At 41.6% G+C, this 21,510-nt stretch overlaps 1 protein-coding gene across 3 annotated transcripts in view; it reads right to left on the bottom strand.

Moving 5' to 3' along the window:
• Nucleotides 1–437: 437 nt before the first annotated feature.
• FYCO1 (FYVE and coiled-coil domain autophagy adaptor 1) overlaps nt 438–21,510 on the bottom strand; it is a 102,472-nt gene continuing 81,399 nt past the window's right edge. For all 3 annotated transcript variants that reach the window (XM_069088354.1, XM_069088355.1, XM_069088356.1), the window contains exons 15-18: nt 20,661–20,756; nt 18,713–18,923; nt 7,300–7,409; nt 438–5,568 (exon numbers count right to left, since the gene is read on the bottom strand). In XM_069088354.1, the coding sequence (XP_068944455.1) occupies nt 5,493–5,568; nt 7,300–7,409; nt 18,713–18,923; nt 20,661–20,756 (493 nt within the window). In that variant the 3' untranslated portion in view covers nt 438–5,492. The remainder of the gene's footprint in view (nt 5,569–7,299; nt 7,410–18,712; nt 18,924–20,660; nt 20,757–21,510) is intronic.

Raw genomic sequence — 21,510 nt, forward strand, 5'->3', positions numbered from 1 at the left:
AAAAATTGAAGAAAAAAAAAACCTCCTGTGACAAATGTGCATAGTCAAACAAAACACATTCCCTCACTGCTGGCCCTGGACACATCACCTTGTGATTTCTCTGAACCCATATAAAATGGGGGGGGGGATAATATCTAATCTATCTACCTCACAGAGCAACTGTGAAAAAAGTGCTTGGTAAACTTAGAAATGTTACATACATGTGAATGATTGCTATCTCAAGTAGGATCGAATGACCTTCATAAACCAGGCTAGGAGATGCCCAGATGGCCAACACACAAAGATTCCAGGGCAGGAGACCCATGTTCTGCCTGTCCTATATAAAGTCGAGCAGAAGAGGCAAGTGCTATTGTGGTCTTCCAACCCTGCCCTTGGGTCAGCATAATTCAACCTCCACCTATCTACCATGGAAGTGACAATAAGACACAGCACTCTAATTGTCATTTTTCCTTTTAATTCCTGAGATAAAAACCAAAAAGGCAAAAGCATGAAGCGCCCCATATGGTGCAGCATATGTATTGCTAAGAAATGAATATACTTCAGTGACAATAATCTCTCACCCCACTGCTAGGGGTTGGGGTGGTGTTGAGCTTGTCTTAGGCAGTTCTTTGGCAGATGTCACTGAATCAGGAGCCCAAACAAGATGCAGGATGAGGCTGGATCCACTGAAGGTTGGTCTCATGAAATAAAACTCCCGCTTTCAAGGCACAGATTTCAGGATCCAGGTGCCTGCTATTCTATGTTGCCAAAGGTCCACGTGCCCCTTTGAATAACGTGTGGCTAGGCTTGGAGGAGGCTTTGTCCTGGTTAACCTTCCAGATATGTAACCATTTATTACCTTTTTTTTTCTTTTAAAGAATTATTAAAAGACCAAAGAACATGCAGTGAATTCAGTTTTCCCTGCCTTTTGGAAGAACCCCATTGGAAACAGTGAAATAGGGCAAAGCCCAATGAAGGTTTCACAAAGAAAGTGTCTTTTTTGTTTTTTGACTCTTGGATTTCAATTGACCTGTGATGCAATCTCATCTGATAGCTAAGCATCCCTCTGGGGCTCAGATCAGGCATCATCTCAGCACAGAGGCTTCTGTTTACTATCCCCTCTCCCCCCAACCTTGGGATAAGAGGGACCATGCACAGAAGCACATGTTGTTAATGCTCCTCCCTCATCTGTGGACATACACGATCTCTTAGGTCATCTCAAGCTTCCTGAGGGCAGGAACTAGTTCATTTTTGTCTTCATGCCTCCAGTGGCTAGCACAGCGCCTTGGCCAGCTGACCTGAATTTAGCATCTATAGGCGCCAAAGCTTAGATCCTTAGCGTAGAAGACATGACTGACATTTATGAAACCACAGAGGGCTGTAACAAGGAAAATCTGTCACATCTCAAAGTATGGCTTTTCTGCCAAGTGGTCTCATTGCATGACGAGTTTGCCTTTGACACTACACCTCATGCTTCTGCCATCTTTGTCATATTTTCCTAGCATTTTGAGTATGACCTACATCCAGGAGCACTACTAAGTAATAGGACTGATGACCCTAGATGAGAGGGGAAAAAATCACTTATTTTATATTCACACATTATTGTCCTTTTCCATTTTTTAAAAACCCTATGGATAGATTATTTCTCAGGTTTCTAAATAAGAATAAATAGAAGCAGGGAAAGGTTTTGCTTAATCTAATCTTTCTGAATCACAAATGCTATAATTATAAAGTGCTTTCTCAAGTATGTACTTAGAGATAATTTTTTTCAACAATGAAAAACATCAACTGGTTTATACCAGAATATGACTGGATAAATCTGACCTGGTTCTGGAAGTTGTGCAGTTTAACTAATGGCTTCAGGGAAGTGGCTACCCAGGTAACTTGGGACCTACAAAACTTAAGTTCTCTTTCTCCTGGATACCTTGCAGTTAAATGCCACTCTTAACATCATAATCTGAAATTCCAAGGATGCTTCCCGTTGGATTATTTTTAGTCAGTGGGTCACAGCCAGAGCTAAAATATTCAACAGCGTTCAGTTATACAACAAAAACTAAAACCCACCACACCTAGCAAAATTGGCAATCTAACTGTAAACTAAAATAACACAGTTTAAAGCCATACCTAGATGCAAGAGCTGTCGTTGTATAGTGTTAGTGTTTCCAATCTTAGGAATCCATTAAAAAGCTAACCTTTGAATAACTGCCTCATTAAAAGCACAAGACATGTTTAGCATAGAAAAATAAATGTGCGGCTATAATTATAGAGAGTGAAATGACCATGGCATGATTTGGGCAGCCTTCTGAATACAATAAAGTGCCATTCATTTTCAATCTGACTGCTCATCTATGAGAAGTCAAGATTCTATACATACTAAGCAAAGTATCTCCTTACGTGACATTCATAAGAAGCAATGAATTGGGTTAAAAAAAATCTATAACAGGTCCTCCTGCTACAGTCTATGACAGTGAGATGCAATGCATCTCAGTTGGAAAGACATCTTCCAATACCCAACCCAATGCCTGGGGTGTAGTAGAAGTCTGTAAATGTTTGTTGCTGGTGATGCTGATGATAAGGACAATGTTATCAGCTAGGGTGCCAAGCCATCCAGCCGAGGCTCCTCAAGTGGCACTGGTGTCCTCGATGAAACCGGCTGCCCCAAAGAGAAAAGCGTAGCCATCTGAAGGTTTGCTTTTCTATTTTTAGCTTCTCTCAGTGATGCATCCAACTCTCGATTCTTCATGGCAATGGAGGAGGATGGCCCTCATCACCACTGGAGCCAAGAGTTTCAGATGCCTTCTCTGAGGATCTTTTTCTGGAGGTTGGTTTGAAGTTCTATTCAGTGTCCTTTTTTTCCCTTCTCACTCTCTGACAGAAGTAGTGAAATGTCTCCAAAACAGTCAACTAGAAGCTGCCATCAGTCCTGAATATTCTCCTCCTGATAAGATTTTGGAGCCGAATGTTCACTGACGACAGATCTGAGGCCGGGCCCCACCAGGCTGATGCTTTCCCAAGCTTTGTTTCCATTTCACTCTCCTTCTCCCAGGTCCCCATCCTTCCCTCTCTCCTCCCAAACCTGGAATAAAGAGTACCACTGAGAGGATGAATCAATTGGCTTTCTGTTCCCATATGTCGATTCAAGGGACTTGGGACAAACCTCTTAAAAGAAGGCAGGCATCAGTCATCATTCTTGATGCTCTCCCTCTCTATTAAAAATGACCAATTCTGCTGCTGAAAATCAAACAAGGCCCTTTCTCTCAACACATCTTTTACTTCATCTCTTGGCCCCAAACAAGGTTCCTACTTGTTGGTATCATTGTGGTCATTGTAGCATGTGCTGGACCTAGCGACACCTGTCCTTCCCATCTGTACTTAGCATCGCAGTCTTGGAACTGAAAGAGACCTTCGAGATTAACATTTTTATAACTCAATACAATCGGTTTCCTTTGTAATCCTGTGTATTTTATTTTTGGCTTTAAAAATCATTCTGAGAAGAGATCCATAGGTTTTGTCAGTTGGCCAAAGGGATCCATGATACAGATGCTTATGAGTGTAACGCAGGCCGGTTTGAAGCCTGCATTTAATTTTATAGATGAGATGGGGGTGAAGTGTCCTGTCCAAGGCTGGACAGCCAGTGACTTGCAGCAGAGTCTAAACCAGAAGGCGGGTCCTCTGAGGCCCCAGTCCATGACTCTTTCCAACACTCTCTATCTTCCTTTGGACTAAAGCATGCTCTTCTTTCAGGAGCATCACATCTTAGGAAGCACCTGAAGTCTGATGGACAAGTGACCTTAGAAAAGACGGTTAAGGAAGCATAGGCAGAAAAGGACATAAGCAAAAATGGTGCCCAGTATTTGGGAAGAAGCCACAGTATCACAGGAAAAAGACAAAGACATTCTCCTTGAGGAGAGAGAAGTCTGTGGTATGAGAGAAGAATTCTTTAAAAGGCATGAGATGGGGACAAAAGGAAAAAAAAAATTGGCTTTGCAAATCATATGCCCTATATATGTGTCAGGGCTAAAGAGTAAATCAAGGAATAAAAATGAAGTAAATATATGAATTATACTAATGCTTTGACTTCTGTTCTCAAAGAAACGCTCTTTAAAAATGAATGATTGCGTTTAGAACCAGAACTATTCTTTGGTTACAGTCATCAGGAAAATGTGCTGACACTTCCACAAACATATTTGCATTTGGTACCAGGGAGCCAGTTAAAAATAATAAAACATTTTGGTGCCAAAACCTCTACTCAAGGCCAAAGGTCTTCTCGGGCCCTCCAAAGACACCAGCCAGAAGGAGAGATGCATAGTCAAAGAAATGTAAGACTTTGCTCTTTTTTCTTTCCCATCACAGACATTAGCAGGTATGTGGTTAGTGTGAGAACAGCTGATTGAGACTCTGGCTCAGACAATCGGATCATCTGCTTGTCTTCACGATCAACACTTATGTCTGTGACCACGTCTGCATCTAACCCTAACCCTACCTGCCTATCCGTTTCGAAGGCTGAGACTCAAGGGCCAATTGTGCAGTTACTGGATTATCTGAGACCAGACACAATAAGAGAGAGGCCTGGGAAGGAGGGCAGCATGGATAGGTCCATCAGGGGCTAGGCTGAGCTTCTGAGACACCCCCAATCTGGGGGAATAATGGGAGAGAGAAGAGAACATGACCAGGCTGAAGACCAAGCATTCAGAAGTCTCACCTCTCAGGGTCTCCATGTGAACATCTGATTGGAAACTCCTTGAAAGCAGGGACTGTTTCCTTTTTGTCTTTGGGTCTTCATACCCATAGCTGGTGTTTAGTAAGTGGTTGCTGAATTGAACTGACTTTCCTATCTCACAGCAATTGTTTTGACGACTGCCTTGTATCACTTATTCCTTTGAATATTAGCTGGTGATTAAAAGGAGTTAGAAAAGAGATACCGACCTACAGCCTCATGCCAAGGATGGTGATGGTGAGAAACTGATGCTGATCATTCCCACAGGCAACGTGTCTCTCTTCAACACACTCCAATAGTTTGGATGATTCACCCATTCCCTTCTCCTCTCCCCCCGGGTCTTCCCCCTCTATCCCAGCTTTTTAAAACAGGGGCCCTCCTGGTTTCTTGGGTATAAACAACAGCAGGTATAAAAAACAGCTGCCCAGAGAAGAGACAATCTCTTTTAAGTATCCAAGTATTGCAAACTCAAGTGATTTCCTCTGGGAAATTCACGTCTGTTGGTTGTTAATCTTAAGCCCCAAAAAGCTGTGACTGAGGTTCTTAAATATTAGAAGAGATAGATTCCTGGGCTGTAGGAAGCTGCATAAGCCAACAGCCATCTGTACATGGTACAGAGCAAAGTGTTCCTAGACAGCAGAGGCTTCCAGGGAGCATGCCCAAGATATTCCATTTAAAAAATTGTGCGGTTCGGGGGCTGCCAGGCTTTCTTTTCTTTAGCATTTATGTGATATATAAATAAAAGTAGTGTTTCCCGTGGATAAAGTGAAGCGGTTAAGATCTCGGGGGTTCAAATCTATGGGAGATCAGTCCCATCGTAGGTCACTGGCCAGTCAACTGTCAGGTGATAAAAGACTTTTTTGGAGATGAACCTACAGGACATACAAAGGAAAAAAGAGCCTTTTAGTGATGGCCCAGAAAGCCCAGATGTGACCACCAGTTGTTCCAATGGCATGACTTTCACTAGGAGCCACTGTCCATGACAGGAGGCCTAGGATCTTGCTGTCCCATGCAGTGAGGCTATGAGTCAAGTCTTTGTGAGGAAGAAATGGTTCCAATGCTCATAACAAATAAAACCTTTTTTTGTGTACCATTCTTAATTACCTCAGATGAGATAGCATGTAAAACACTTTGTAAGCTTTAAAGCATGCCACAAATGCTAGCTGTTATCATTATAGAAAAATGACCCCAGCAGTCTTCTCCCTGGTTCACTGATGAAGCCTCTAACTTCACATAGGTTGTGAAGCTGCACGTTCCCAGAGGAACATAGGAAATCACAGCCCCCATTAGATTCAGCTCGACTAAAGCCTTTTTTATGAGCACCAGGATTATACAGCCGCTATCAGTACTCATCACCATGGCCCCTCATCTACATTAGCAATGAAAACAATATGGGGGGGCCAGATGGTGCAGTGAATAGAGCACCGGCCCTGGAGTCAGGAGGACCTGAGTTCAAATGTGACCTCAGATACTTAACACAAAAACTAGCCGTGTGATCCTGGGCAAGTCATTTAAGCCCAATTGCCCTGCCCTCCCCCCTCCAAAAAAAAAAAAAAAGAAATGAAAACAATAATTCATTAGGGGAAAGATGGAAGGCTTGTTGTAAATTGGCCTGGAGAGGTGAATCAGGGAATGTATTTAAAATACTCTTCCCCACAGCTCCCCATTCAGCTATGAAAGCAGAGCTTTAGGCCAGGTGTTGGTGACCTGTGGTAACACAAGAGTTGATTTTAAGTCATATGTGGGTACCAAGGCCTTTCCAAACTGAATCTGAAGAAGTCTCCTTGGCCATCTAGTTTCCCATTCTTGCTTAATTCCTGATAACTGAGGTTATTAGTTCAAAAAGGGTTAAGGAGTGGCCCCTCCATAGAGTATTTACATTTTTGTAGGGAAGCTTCTGAAGGCCAAACATCATATGGAAGGAGAAGAGGGAAGAAAGCTTGCTGTCTTACTACCCAATCACTATTGGCTGTTACCCCAGTGGACCCAGTGGAGCCTCCCCTGGGTGTAAAACCAAAGATGTCTGTGTTGAAATCCAGGCTTGTTCGGCAAGGTCACCCATCCTTTTCCTCCCTGAGAGAAATGAAATAACCGAAGCTTGGCACACACTTTGGAAAGGCTGCCAGCTCTTGACTTAGGAATTCAGGGAACAGAAAAGTAGCATGAATTGCCCACATCTCACGCAGCAGCTAAGGGGGCAGTGGCCATTCCAGCTCCTGGACTTGACTGGGACCCTGTGGGAATGTGGATGATCCTGCTGTGCAGGGGAGAGGAGGCACCTTGCAGGTTCCAATTTTGAACTTGTCCAGGCAGCCTCGGTGTGGCTTCATCTCAGGTGTCACTACTGGGGCCAACAAGAATGCCTTCAATAGGGCAGCTAGGTGGCTCAGGGAATAGAGCACTGTCTCTGGAGTCAGGAGGACCTGGGTTTGGATCCAGCCTCAGACCCTTAACACACACACACACACACACACACACACACACACACACAACCCTAGCCGTGTGACCTTGGCAAGTCACTTAACCCCAATTGCCCTCCAAAAAGAAAAAAAAAAAAAAAAAGAATGCCTTCAGTATTATTCCCAGGAAAAAACTTCACTCACCTGGAAAAGGTATTGTCAAATATGAGGATGTAAATCCCTGGGTTCCTGACCTTCAGCTGACCTTTGATGTTTTCCCGGTGGGAATTGCAGCGGGTCATGGGAATTAGAACCTGAAAATCAAACCAGAGAAGACAGGACATGCCAGTTTCAGAGTTGGAAGATTATACAGTGTAACACTTTCACTTTAGAGATGTCAAGGTGTAAAGCTGGAACAGGGTTGCCGTAAAGACCATCTACTCCATCCCCCATATTGTACATATGAGGAAACTAGTGCCCAGAGAAGTGGGCTTAGAAGGCAGAACTGCTTGGACTAGGAAGCTGGGTCTCCTGATCCCCAATCCAAAGGATAGAAGGATGAGATTCTGCTAGGGAATTATTAGCAGAACACTTTTTTTTTTTTTTACAATGATGGCCCCCGATATACACCTGAATTCATTTAAAAAGCTGCCAAAATAATTTCAAATTGTAGCAAAAAGTTCTGGGATAGGATGCATAAATACACTGAGTAGTCAATTTCCATACAGTACAGGTCCAATAGATTATTTATAATAAAACATATTTGCCTTTTAAGACATGCTCAACATTGAGGTGGTAATAATAAACCCAAGTAAAATTGGAAACAGTTTTTTCTTCAAACTTAAACAGAAGATGTTTCTGTTTTAAACTGAAATCAACAGAACAACAATTTGGTCCCATAAACTGTTCCATCAATATCCAATTATCCTCATGTTAATTTTAGGAAGGACTAAAGTTTTAGGCTAAATAACAAAAATCTTCTCTCTGGTATTAATTTATGAAACTATACAGAACTTCAATTGTTGTGTTGTGAGGGTCTGAACTGGAAAATGAATCTGTCTCTCTTAATATGATTATGTAGATGTTTCAAACAATTTTTATATGCAAAATTCTTAATCCAGTTCTGAAAATTGTGTCACATCCCCCACTAATCATATTATCATGATGAAAGAACATTACAGGGTGGTCTCCTATAAACTAAATAACTCACCAATTATAAGTCTTCATGGTCTCTATTATTTGTGATTCAACTGACAATTCAAAATGGTCCCTCACTATACTAGCACGTATGACTTACTTAGAAGTCACCAACAGGGTTCATCTTTGTTTACACTTGCCCTTATCAATAGAATTTGCTATGTGAGGAGAAAGGCAGGGACATAGTGGCATTCGTTCTGTTTGATTTCAGGTATGAGTCATAGGTAGCCAATTGTATCATAGGATGCCACAGTCAGCCTCAGAATTAATGAGGTGGGAGAATTTCTTATTCAGATGGGGATGGGGTGAGAGAATCCTACACCTTCACCTTCACCAGGTGATTCTCTGACTTTCCCAGGGACAGAAATCCACCTGTGGCAGTCCTCAGACTGCAGGGGCACATGGCATTTCCCTTCAATGATGAGCCAGCAGCCTTATGAAGGGTCAGACACTTCTATCTGGATTCAAGACATAGAATAGCAGCAAAATGAAGTCCCAAGAGATTCATCAAAAAGCAAAATTTCACTAATTAAAGCTTAGGGCTAGACAACTGCTATTTCTCTGATACATCAGCCTCAAAATTTCATTTCGAATTTTTAGACTATTCCCATATTTCATCTATTCACAACTATCATCCCCACCTTGGTCTGCAGATAAAGCCAAAGGGAAAACATTAGACCATTTCTAGAATACAACGGGATGAGAATGAGCCCATGTGGACAGGCGAGTCATACCCGGACACAATTTCAAGGACTGAACCAGACACAATAATCTTTTTTTTTTTTCTGTAAGTGCTCAAAGAGGGGTGCAAGTTAACACATGGCCCACTGTTGGACGTGACTCAAAAGGCAAATTGATTAAAAGCTACACAAACTGGACAAGTGGCTATCATGCAAGCTGCCCCTGGAGTGGTGTCTGGAATAAACCACTTTTGCTTAATTAAATCTATTATCCCTTGTGTGCCACACTGACCCCCCACTCCTCTACACTTAAAAAACAAGTATACGTAGTATTAGAAGTTGTGGGGATAAGTGGCTTCCCTTCCTTGGTCACTCAGACCCAAGAGAACTATTTAACCTTGTACTGCTATTTCCACTTCTTCACCACAATTTCACACACAGTAAACAACTGGTTCAAAATCATAGCCTTAAAAGATGAGGTCTTGGTTCCTCAAATGGCAATGCTGCACAGCTTCACAACACCATGCCAGTGGGGCTCCTCCCAAGCTCCCTCACAAAGATATCCTAAGAGGATTTTGCCAGGTTTTTCTCCCAACAGTAAGTCATTTACTATTATTATGATTATTTTCTGTTTTTTTAACACAAAATATATTCTAATAATCATATAGCAGATATATTTATAATATAACAGTATTCAGATTGAAAAGAGGATGAAACTTGTTTTAACCTCTCAGACATTTTATATTGAAAACATCACCAATCAGGTAATAATAATTTAGTCAAATACCTTTCTAACTTGTCAGTTCATAGAAAGTCATTTATCTTACTAACACCAGGCATTTTCATGCTAATCATAGTGGTTTATGTAGTGCCTACCCCATGCCAGAATTTTTTTGTCTTGAAAGTTGCTTAAGCCTGTTTTTAGTAGTACTTTAAAATGTTTAGTCTGTAATTTCCCAATTCTGTTAACATTCCATGCCAATCAGGAAAAACACCTCTAAATGGCATAACATGCTTAATTGTGTTCCTACAAGGTCTGAACACCACAGTGCTCATCCTTTACACAAGTCAGGCACTGCGGCAAGCACTTCACAACTCATATTTACTATTCCCTTTGTACAAGGACTGATTATAGATTCTCTCATTTACTACCGTTACAATATTTTCAACCCACTCAATTTAGATTTATAATGACTAATGGCAATAACCAAACTTCATTTTGCACAAGATTCCATTATTTTTAGTTGACATATATTAAAAAAAAATTCAGTGACCCTCCCATTTTCCCATTATTACTTCTTTGTTTCTTTGAAGTAACCAAAGAGCCAAACCAATTCCCTCAAATCTCCTGAATTGCTTGTCCTTTAGCATTACTATTTAAATAAGAGCAAAGAAATAATCCTTCCTCTATCAATCAATTCATTAGCACGCATTTTATGAAATATATTTTGTAGTCTTAGATTGACTGGGGAAGGAAGACATGCAGTAATTATCAAAGGGGGACTGCTTAAATATTCCTACATCTTTCTATTTCAGTGGGATGAAGATGCTCTCTGAAATCTTCTTTTCAAAACTCCCGAACTCTTTACTTTCAAACCCTGAATTTAAGCTGTCAGGGCAAAAAGACTCCAACTTTCTTTACCCAACTTATTCCCCCTTAACTTTTCTTCTGCACTACCCTTTCCTTTCCCTACTTGCTGAATTCCTCTAGTAACCCCCTTTTTGGTTCTTCAGTGGTTACAAACGCACAGTTCATATCAATTTCTTTAAGGCTTTTGGGCAATTAGAATTACTTACAATCATATGCTTTTTGGCAAATTATAGGCAAATAGACTCACAAACTACTCACTTAGCAGAACAAGTTCCTCATTTTTAGGGTGTCACAGTTTTTTTTAACAAGCAGGATGACTTTAGTGGAGAAATCATCTATCTCCTCAAAGTTAACCTCTTTTATGTTGGAAAGGCATTCATTCAGCTATTTTGGCAATGGCCAAGGGGACTGGCCAAAGCCCAACTATGGCACGGGAATGTAATAAGAATTGCACTAACAGAAAACTATCTGATGGAGGCTGTAATTTTCTGAAGGGCTCAGGGTATAACCTTTTCTTTATTTCTTTTCAAATCACTCAAAATTAAGTTCACTTATTTTGTTTTTTAAATAATTTGCAAGTTTTATCTTTCCCTTGCAAAATTTCAGTATTTTATGCCTTTATAAACCTTATGTTCATTTTAATTTGATATCTTCTAATCTAAGCACCCCTACTAGGTGTGCAAGCACTTAATTTATTTCTAGAGCTATCTTTTTAATACATTTTATTATTTAATTATATCTTCGGGGATTCTTTCCATTCCTCACTATAGCCTTATTTGTATAATTTTGAACTTATTTTCACTAATCAACTGATTTCAATACAAGTTTTACTGTGTTTTAATTTACCTAAACAATTGACTTAAACTGCAATAGTATCATTAACCTTCATCTACCTTCAGTTGCTTTCTAATTTCAAAACAAGTTTTCTTTTCCGAAAGCACTTTGGGGTTTACCTTCAATCAGGTTCCCTAACCAAGATTTGCTTGGTGCCCTCAGGTTGGCTGTCAAACAACAGGATAAATGAACCCCAATTCTGCCCACTTTTACTCTTTTCTGAAGATGGTCTAAAATTTCCTGATCCTGCCTTCTAATAATAAAAATTCCTTCCTACAATAAACCTACCCCAATTTTAAGGGTTTTTTTTTTCCAAGTATACTTATTTTACTTGAGACAAAGCAAAAGAAAACATAGGTATAATAGTTAAAATGTCCAAAAAATTGAGAAACAGATTAAACATCTCATCCTCTAGTTCACTCCAATATTCTAATTATTCAATTCTTCTATATGATTCTTCTCTATATAATTCCTAGAGGTTATAATATAAATTTGAAAAGTCCAAAAATATACCTTCCTTTCTGATTTTGTTACTTTTGACTTGATTTTGCTTTTGGTTTTAATGCCATATTATATGTGATATAAAAATCAATCAAAAATCAAATCAGATTCAAATGGGTAGCATCATCTACACAACGTGCTATCACAAATACTTTTAGAATCAAAGAATTGCCAATTTTAAGTTTTTAAGTATGCTTTTATTCTACACTAAAATTAAAACCAGTTTCATAGATTGCTACCCCCAAACTTCAGACTTAGAGTCCAACTAGCTAAAACTTCTTCAGGTTTAGCATATGTTTCCTCTTTAAATTCTGAGTTGTGGAATTATTTAAGCTCACAAGATTTTTTGATCTAATTTATCCTATACTATTTCCTAAGTTTTTCTTATTTTAATACTTCCCTGAATTTCCTGCTCCTGAACATAGCTCATAACTAATAAGACAGTTCTTAAAATGCAAACTTTAGCATTAAATCAATCCCTAGTCATTTTAAAAGTCCCTTTTGAGGAATAACTCATCTTGTCATTGTTGTTTTCATTAAACTAAACTACCCGCTTTTTGGCTTATTCCATCTGAGAAGTTCCCCAACTGAAAGTGCTAGTAATGACCCTCCCCTCCTTTAGTTATGAACTGTGGAAGGTAATCTACCTGTCTGATAGGGCCCACCTATATTGGCATCTTTCAGGGATTCATTTTGGCAAATTCTCCAATATTTCCAATTCTCAATTTCTGGGCTTCACCTCTAGGGTCCTGAGATCAGTCAACTAGGGCCTAAAGGTCCTTTATCTGTGAATATCCAGCAAAATTTATACCTACTTTCCTCTAAAACTTCCTGAAAATTTAGCTCTCATTGTCAATAACTGACTTAATCCTAAGAAAATATAAATGAAAATAACCTTTTCCTTTCTTCATCTCTGTAAAACCAAAATGAGCCTTCTTCTCAGGTCAGAAGAAGGTGGAATGGCTCCCAGGATGGTCACATTTCTTGACAACTTACTGTTGAGGTGGGGAATCTCTCCCTTACGCTTTCAGGTCTAGCCCAAATTATTGTTCCCTCAAGGTGGTGTCCGAGCAAGTGAATGAGGAAATACTCCCCCAAACCCTCCCCATCCTGGTCATAGTCAATTCTTGCACTGCTGGGAAGCAATGAAAGCTCCTGCCTCAAGCAATTTAAGAGATTGCTCTGCTAGTGACAAAAATGATTTATAATTACTCCTTGTTAAAATAATTTAAAGCCAAAAATCCACTTTAACCCTGTCAACAGGAAGCTTTAAAATTAGCTGGGTGGCCAGCTGGCTGAAAATGAGGAACTAGAAATTTTACTGCTGTATCTCCCTGGTTTTAACAAAATGAAAATAAAGAAAACAGAGGGTAAAAAGTAGCTGGTATATAAAAAGTTAAAATTATGGCCATATAATTTTTACAAAAAAAAATTTAAGTGCTCCAAAGCTTTTAAATTCAGACAGATTAGTCACAAATTCAAATAGCCCCTCTTAGCCCAATTGGGGACCTTTCTTAAAGAAAATGAATTTAGGGCAAATTAAGGCAGATATGCCAATCTTGAAGAAACTTACCTCAGGCTCAGAGAATGTGGGTGCAGAGAGCAAAAGGAGTCCAACCTTTCAGGGCCAGTGTCTGGAGGGGAGCCATCAGAGAAAATTCAACTCAGTGTGCAATTCTTTTTTGAATCCCTTGAAGGGACCGGCCAAAAGAGGTTGGGGTCCATGTACTGCCAGTCCCACTTCGGAGTGCCGTTAATGTGGGGTTTAAAGCTGTCCAACCTACAAGAAGAGAGACTGAGGTCCACTGTCCCCTCTGATGGAGTGGACCTCAGAGCTTCCTCATGATATGAGATGCCTCTTTCTTCCAGAATCTTGTATTTATAAGAGTTTGATACTCAAATATGCAAAAGAGGCATGGCAAAATACAGAATCTCATTGGTTGACAGATCTAGCTCTTGAGGGTCAAAAATGACATTTTAGTGGGGGGAGGTTCATAGGTTGAGTGAAGCATGGGGCATCTCCACTGACTAAATGGTCATAAGTAGGTGAAAGATGGTTGTTATCTGCTCATGTCAGACAAGAGAATGGTCTGGAGGTACAAAAATAAAGTGGAGGATTTTCCATGTAGTTCAGTCACCTTTGCCACACTGGGCTTGGTCACCATGACAAGGAAAACCAAGGGTCTCTAGCTGGCTTCCTCTGATCAAGCAAGTGAACTTACAATCTGCAGCTCACACTTCTGGGGCCTAATGTATGGAACATATAATCACCACCCCTATAGAATCACATCAAATTGATTAATACTGACTGGAACAGAGTAGGACTTCAAATGAATTATTTCTCACATGAACTCAAATAAAACACGAAGTTAGATCTTCGCCAAGGAGGTGCTGGGATTCTAAGAGTAAGTTAGGTCACTCTGGAAATCAGTCATATCAGGGAATCATTGTATCACATAATACAATGCAAAATAACTTATAAAATATTTACACAGAAGGGGGTAAGCAGCTATCAGATCTCAAACTATATTACAAAGCTGTAATTATCAGAAATTATTTGGTACTGGTTAAGAAAGAAAGAGGCTGATCAGTGGAACACACAAAAGGAAATGAACACAGCAGTCATTGTTGGATAATCCAAAGGCCCCAACTACTGGGTTAAGGACTGACAATTCAACAAAAATTGCTGGGAAAACCGGAAAGAAATCTGGCAGAAACTAGACAGAGACTAACATTTCACACCAGCTATCAAGCTCTAGACATACAACTTAAGGGGTGAAATCCTAAATAAATGACAAGAGTAAAGAGAAAAAATTACCTCTCAGATCTATGCATAGGAGAAGAGTTCATGACCAAATAAGAGAAGAGAGGGTCACAGAAGGCAAAATGGGCAATTCTGATTATATAAAATTAAAACATTTTTGTACAAACAAAACCAAACCACCTAAAATCAGAAGGGAAGCAGGGAAATGGGAAAAAAAATTTTGTAGCACGTTTCTTCAAAGGGTCTCATTATCAAGTTATTTGAGGAAGTGATTCAAATTTATAAGAATAAGATCTCACTCCTCTATTGATATGATAGTTCAAATTCTTTGACTGGCCTAAGGATATGAATAGGCAGCTTTCAGAGGAAAAATCCAAATTATTAATTCATTTATTATGGTTCAGTCATTTCAGTCATATTAATATTCATTTCAGTCATATTCTTCATGACCCCATTTCAGGTTTTCTTGGCAAAGATACTGGAGTGCTTTGCCATTTGCTTCTCCAGATTATTTGAAAGATAAAGAACTGAGGCAAACAGGGTTAAGTCACTTGCCCAGGGTCATACATCTAGTAAGAGTCTGAGGCTGGAGTTGAACTCATGAAGATGAGTCTTTCTGTCTATCTACTACACAACCTAGCTTCCCAAAGCAACCAATGCTTTAAATCACTAACAGAGACATATAAATTAAACCACCTCTGAATTTTCGCCTCACATCCACAGGATTGGAAAAGCTGACAAAAAAGAAAAAAATGACAAATGATGGAAGGCTTTTAGGAAAACAGGCACATTAGGGCACTGCTGGTGAATTCTATTGAGTGCAGTCATTCTGAACAGCAATTCAGAACTGTGTCCCCAAAGTTACTAGACTGTGCATGCTTTTGACCCAGCAATACCACTATGAGGCCTAGGCCCTAAAGTGGTCAAAGGAAGAGGAAAAGGGCCCATATGTGCAAAAATATAGCAGCTCTGTGTGTGTTTTCAAATAACTAGAAACTAAAGGAGGGGGCAGCTAGGTGGCGCAGTGAGTAGAGTACCGGCCCTGGAGTCAGGAGGACCTGAGCTCAAATCTGACTTCAGACATTTACTAGATGTGTGACCCTGGACAAGTCACTTAATCCCGACTACCTCCAAAAAACAAAGTAAACAAACAAACAAAAATCCTAGGATATTTAGGTTAGAATTAGACCTTATTCTAAGAGATATTTACTCTAGCCATTCAAGGATCTGGGATTGACCCAGTGTGGGTTAATCCCCTCCACCAGTGAAGAGGGAAACCCCTCTATGCCTCTATAAATAGCCGTTAGCAATTGCTGTGGTCCAGAAAGTAAGTGCCTAGGGACTGAGGTGTTGGTGATGAAGCTCTCTGAAGGTGCTCCACAGATGGACACAGTGGGAGCCTTTGCTGGCCTTTGAGAACTCAGGGTCACCTCCACCCCAGCACAGGGTATCAGAAGAGCCTGTGGTGGAGGATGAGGGCATGTACAGGAATAACTTGTTTGAGCTCCACAATTTCAGAATGTCCAACAACCAGACTGTCAGATCTCTACATATGATGAAAATTAGTAACCAAAGCAAGGCTGGAAGGCACATTATCTTAGACCATAGCTCCCTGAGGGCAGGGACTGTATCCCCAGAGCTTAGAACACTGCCCGGCACATAGGGGGTGCTTAATAACTGGACGGACTGGTCGAATGCATTCGGTGATAGTACAGGCTCCATCCCACCCCATGTTCCAAAACCCCTCTGCCAAGAAGAGGGAGGCAGCTTCATTATTTTCTCACTGGTACATTGCTGGAGTTCCCATTGGTTCAGCTTGGTTTTCTTCTATGACCTTTCCATGTGCATTACTGTGATCAGTGTGTATACTGTCCTTCCAGTTCTATTTCATGGGGGCATTTCCCTGCCATTCTCTCCGTACCCCTCAAAGGATCCCAATCCTAGCACTGGCCCCTCACTCCATTTAAACCTGTGGCCTTTTTATTCAAAGTTATTTTGATTAGTTAGCCACCCTTTTCTTTCATCCAAATTGCTTTCTAAATTGGTAACCGAATCATGGAAAGATTCTGCAAGGTGCCAGGATCGCCCGGAGGTACAGCTGTGAAAGCAGGAAGAAGACTCAGGTCTCCTGCCTCCTCTTGGGCCTGAGTGGGCAGACCTTGCCCACTGGCCACTGGCAAGACCCCAGGGCTGTCGGGGAGAGCTCTCATTTTGGGGAGGCAGATCCATCTGAAGCAAAGAGGAACTCAAGGGCATAGGTGAAGAAAGACAGGTTAGAGAAGGGCACCTCTGGGCTCATTTATAGGTTATCCATATTTATTGATAATCACAAAAGACTCTGAAATACATGAAAAAAACACTACTGGTCTGAATGGCTGAATCCATACTATTTGTTAGGCAGTGACTACATGCATGGCACTGTCCTAGGTGCTGCAGGGGAGAGAACATGGCGGTCTCCATCTGGGACCTGACAATGTCACAATGATGCATTGGGACTTGTACTTTGAACCACAGAAAGAAGTCTTTCCCACTTCTCCTAAATCTTAGTGCCCTCCCTCTGAGATGACCCCAAATTTGACCTATGCACCTTCTTGGGGAAGCTAGGAGGCTCAGTGGTTAGGTCAGAGTGCCGGTTCTGGAGTCAGAAAAAAAGTTCAGATCTAGCCTCAGACACTTACTAGCTGTATGATCCTGGGCAAGTCACTTAGTCCTGTTTGCCTCAGTTTCCTTATCTGTAAAACGAGCTGGACGGGGCGGCCAGGTAGCACAGCGAGTAAGAGCACTGGCTCCAGTGTCGGGATGACCTGGATCAAATCTGGGTTCAGATACTCAGCACCACACCCAGAAATAACTGGCCGTGTAACCTTGAGCAAGTTACTTAGCCCCTATTGCTTTAAAAAAAAACAAAAACGAGCTGGAGAAGGAAGTAGCAAACCATTCTAATCTCTCTGTCAAAAACCCCAACGGTGTCACAGAGAGGCAGCCATGGCTGGAATGACTGAACAGCCGTCTTGTTTCTGCAGCTGTTTGCACAGTCTTTCCCTTTTAAACAAGGGGCTGTTTTTTGCCTCTCTTTGTACCCCTCGCACTCAGTACAGTGCCTGGAGCACAACAGGTACCTAATCAGGCCCAGCTGACCTCCTGACTGAAAGGACTCTGGCTCTGAAGTCAGAGGACCTAGGTCCAAATCTTACTTGTTCATCCCTTCACCCCCATGAGCCTCACTTTCCACCTCTGTAAAACGATGGGCTCCTGAGGCCTCCCCAGGGATCAGTCCAGAATTCCTGATGGTTCAGAATCATATACTCTGTGGGAGGAGGAGGCCTTTCCCTGTTGCCCGTGATGTGCATCATACGTGACCACAAACCCTGTGTCTGAGGTTGAGTCTGTAGGATCAACTGCTGAGAAACAAGCTTTGAAACTGGTTCTCCCCCGATGCTTTTTCAATGCTACACGTCAAGGGGGGCGGTGAGGATTACCAACTGCTCATTGTCCAGATGGATGAAGATGGCTCAGATGGAAAGCCTGTCTGAGCACAGTACTAAGCAGCTCAGGGTGTAGTAAGTGGCTTCCTTTTGCCCCCCACTGGTCTGTTTGGGGATAACAAGGGAGACTGCCATGGCTTTCACAGCATGGGACATAGACAAGGGAATGGGCCAGGAGGGTCTTGGAAAGAGGGCTGGGGCCAGCTGAGCCCACTGCTAAATTTTCAGCGTGAGTGCTGGCACCTCAGAAATCAGCAAACATTTCCCCTCAAGGCTTCATTCATTGCTTTGTTGATTGTCTAGACTTAAGAAGGGATAGAGAAAATACAAATAATACAGGTTAAATTCAAAAGCATGCTGTGTGAACATAGTTTTCCCAGAGTCAGCTGTTAAATATCTACCCACACATACCTGGCTGGAAGCTACTAATTGCAGAAGTGGTTCTGACAGCTTTGGGGCTAGAAAGATCTGGAGGGAGCGCGTCTGAAAACACAAGTCTTCTGACAGTTTTCCCTCTGGATTTGTGAGCTATAGGGCGACCCACCAGAAGGACCCTGACCCTTACCTTACATTGATCCAGAGCAGCATTTTCAGACTCTTGGAAGACTACACTGAACGAAATGCTTTTGGGATCGGAGGAGAAGACCCAGCTGATTGTGAGACCAGTCTCGGTCACAGTGATCGGGATGGTGCTGTAGGTGCTGGATCTGACAAAGAGTTCTCTGTTGCTTTCCCCAAAATTTAAGATCTCATCCACTGTGAGGGGTAATTTTATCCTGAAAGAAAGATATGAGGGATGGGTTCAGCTGGACGACCCATGTCCATCTATGGTTAACACCAACCTCTCTCTTGTCCATTCAGCAGAGCCTCAGGCCTTCCCCTTCCCACCAAGCAGAGACTTTGTTTTACTTTACTTTGGGAGGGGGAGCTTGGTAAGAACTTTATTTGAATAAACTTGTTATTAGCATTGCAATTATTTTACATGTATAAAATTATAGACTAAGCAGAGATTTTAGAAGAAAAACTTTTACCCTTTGGGAACTGAAAAATTTTTGGCTCCTGTAAAGTAGGAATTATTTGTGTGGGTGTTGGGACTATACTAATCAATCAAGAATCAATCAGCATTTATTAAGTGCTTACTGTGGCCTGGAGCTGTGCCAGGTGTTGGGGATATAAGTACAAAGAAAGAAATGATTCTTTCTTGCCAGTTTACATTCTAACTCAGGGGTTCTTAACCTGGGATCCATGAAATATTTTGATAATGATTTCAATATGATTGGTTTCTTTTATAATCCTATGGATTTTATTTTATTTTGTTTAACAGCATTATCCTGAGAAAGGGTCTGTAGGTTCCACCACACTGCCCAAGGAATCCATGATATGCAAAAAAGTTAGCCTCTATTCTAATGGGAAAAAAGGAGGTAGCTGGTGATTGAGGGTGAGGAAGAAGGTATTTCGTTATCACCTCTACTGACTCAAATTTATCCTCCCTGGCTCTTTGTTCTTCTCTGTGTAGGCAAGAAGGTAGAAAATTAGCTCCATAATTTGTTTTTTGGAAAAAAAAAAGCAAAACAAAAAGTTATGTTAAAAAAGGAATAAAAAGAGAGAAGTTAATCCTAAAAATGCTATCCTGTGTTACTGGGATAGGGCAAGTGGGTATCTCCCATAAGTGCAGAGCGTTTAACTGAAGTAAGTATTTTCTGCTGAAACAGCACTAAATTAGCTGAAATTCTGAGCAGGGAGGGAGCTGCCCTGGCCACAATGTTAGTCTAGCTGATACGTGCTGGAGGATCTGGTTTCAGCTTATGCCTCTGACATGATATAATCATGGGCAAGCTGCTCTGAGTCCCGATTTTCTAATCTGTAAAATGGGAATAAAAACAGTACTAATACCTAATGAGAGACGACATGGCCTGATGTGTAGAGGGGCAGTCTTAGAGTCAAGAACATTCATTTCCACGGAGTGTATGCGAGGTTTCTCCAATGGTGTAAGAGGAGGAAGGAAAGAAAAGAGAGTCTGGGGAACGTCACTGTTCACATTTCTAATGGGGCTGAAGAACAAAGGTGTATGACCCAAAGTGGGTGGCCTATGACCCAAAGTGGGTGGCCGAGGTTCCCATGCTCCTGCCTACAAGGCCCTGAGAGATATATTTATCTAGAGATGGAGCTTTTTGGTGGCCACAAGACCGGGGGTAGTTAGGGCAAACAGGCAGCTCTCTCGTGATGTTCTCATTCTGTATTTCCAGGTCTAGTTCAGCAGGCCAGTCAGGCAGTAGAGCAGGGTAGAAAGGACAAGAGAGAAGGAGCAAGAAGGGTCCAGAGAAAGATGGCAGCATTTCCAGGGAGGCATCAATGGTGGCAAGGGCCATGAGAATCAAGGGACTGCCAGAGGCTGCCAAAATTAGTATACTTGTCAATAAACTTCGACCTCCAACACTTCAATGCCTGTAAGGCCCCAACCAAGCGGGGCTCCTCCTTGAGCCCCTCCTTCTCCCCACTGCAGTGGTACTCACATCAGCTCTCCAGACTTCAGCAAGCAGATCTCTGCATCCTGACCCATGGGCATGTCTTCAGAGCCATCCGGTGTTAAAGAGTTGGATGTGCTGTCCCTGTGAGGTCAGAAACACAAAGATGGTCTCCAGTCAGGCATAAGCACACACATAAAAGCAGCAGAGTCCCTTTGTCCTGGAAAGGTGGGATGACTGCCATGTCTAATGCTGCACTCCATCTAAGAAATCAATAGCTTCTCAAGTCCTAGCTGCAGTAACCATGCCTTGAGCATCTTTGAAGAGGGGGCACCCAGAACAGCTCCGTGGGAGGTTAAGGACACTGACTGACTAACAATCCCACACCTACTGAACTACATTAACATAGTATTGCTGGGATGACCCAGAGTGCTCAATTAAGTCCAGCTAGTTCTAAGCCCAGGTGTCAAGTCCATTTACAAGGTACCTGGGGGGAGGGGGAGTTCAGTAAGATCAATTTTATTCAATTCAACAAGTCCTTATTGCCTGATAGCTTATCCCGCTCTCAAGGAGAGAGATTACATTCCACTGAGGGAGTGTAACCTCTCCACAGATAAGTCAATGTAATATGCTCTGGGAAAAGGGAGAGCCTTTACAACTGGGGCTTCAGGGAAGGCTTCCCCGAGGAGGTGGCACCTAAGACAAGCTTTGAGGGGATAATTAGAAGCATTAGCACATATTTAACATTTTAAGGTTTGTAAAATACTGTACATATGTTATCTCATTTGATCTTTGCAACAGTCCTGGGAGGGAGGCCAAATGATCACCATTTTACCAATGAGGAAACTGACCAACAGGGATGATGAGTGTCTGAGGCAGAATTAGGAAATCAAGTCCT

Source organism: Petaurus breviceps, unplaced genomic scaffold, assembly GCF_028583685.1.
Source record: "Petaurus breviceps papuanus isolate PSGF00001 unplaced genomic scaffold, PetGlider_PUasm1.0 185, whole genome shotgun sequence".
NCBI classification, from domain to species: Eukaryota; Metazoa; Chordata; class Mammalia; order Diprotodontia; family Petauridae; genus Petaurus; species Petaurus breviceps.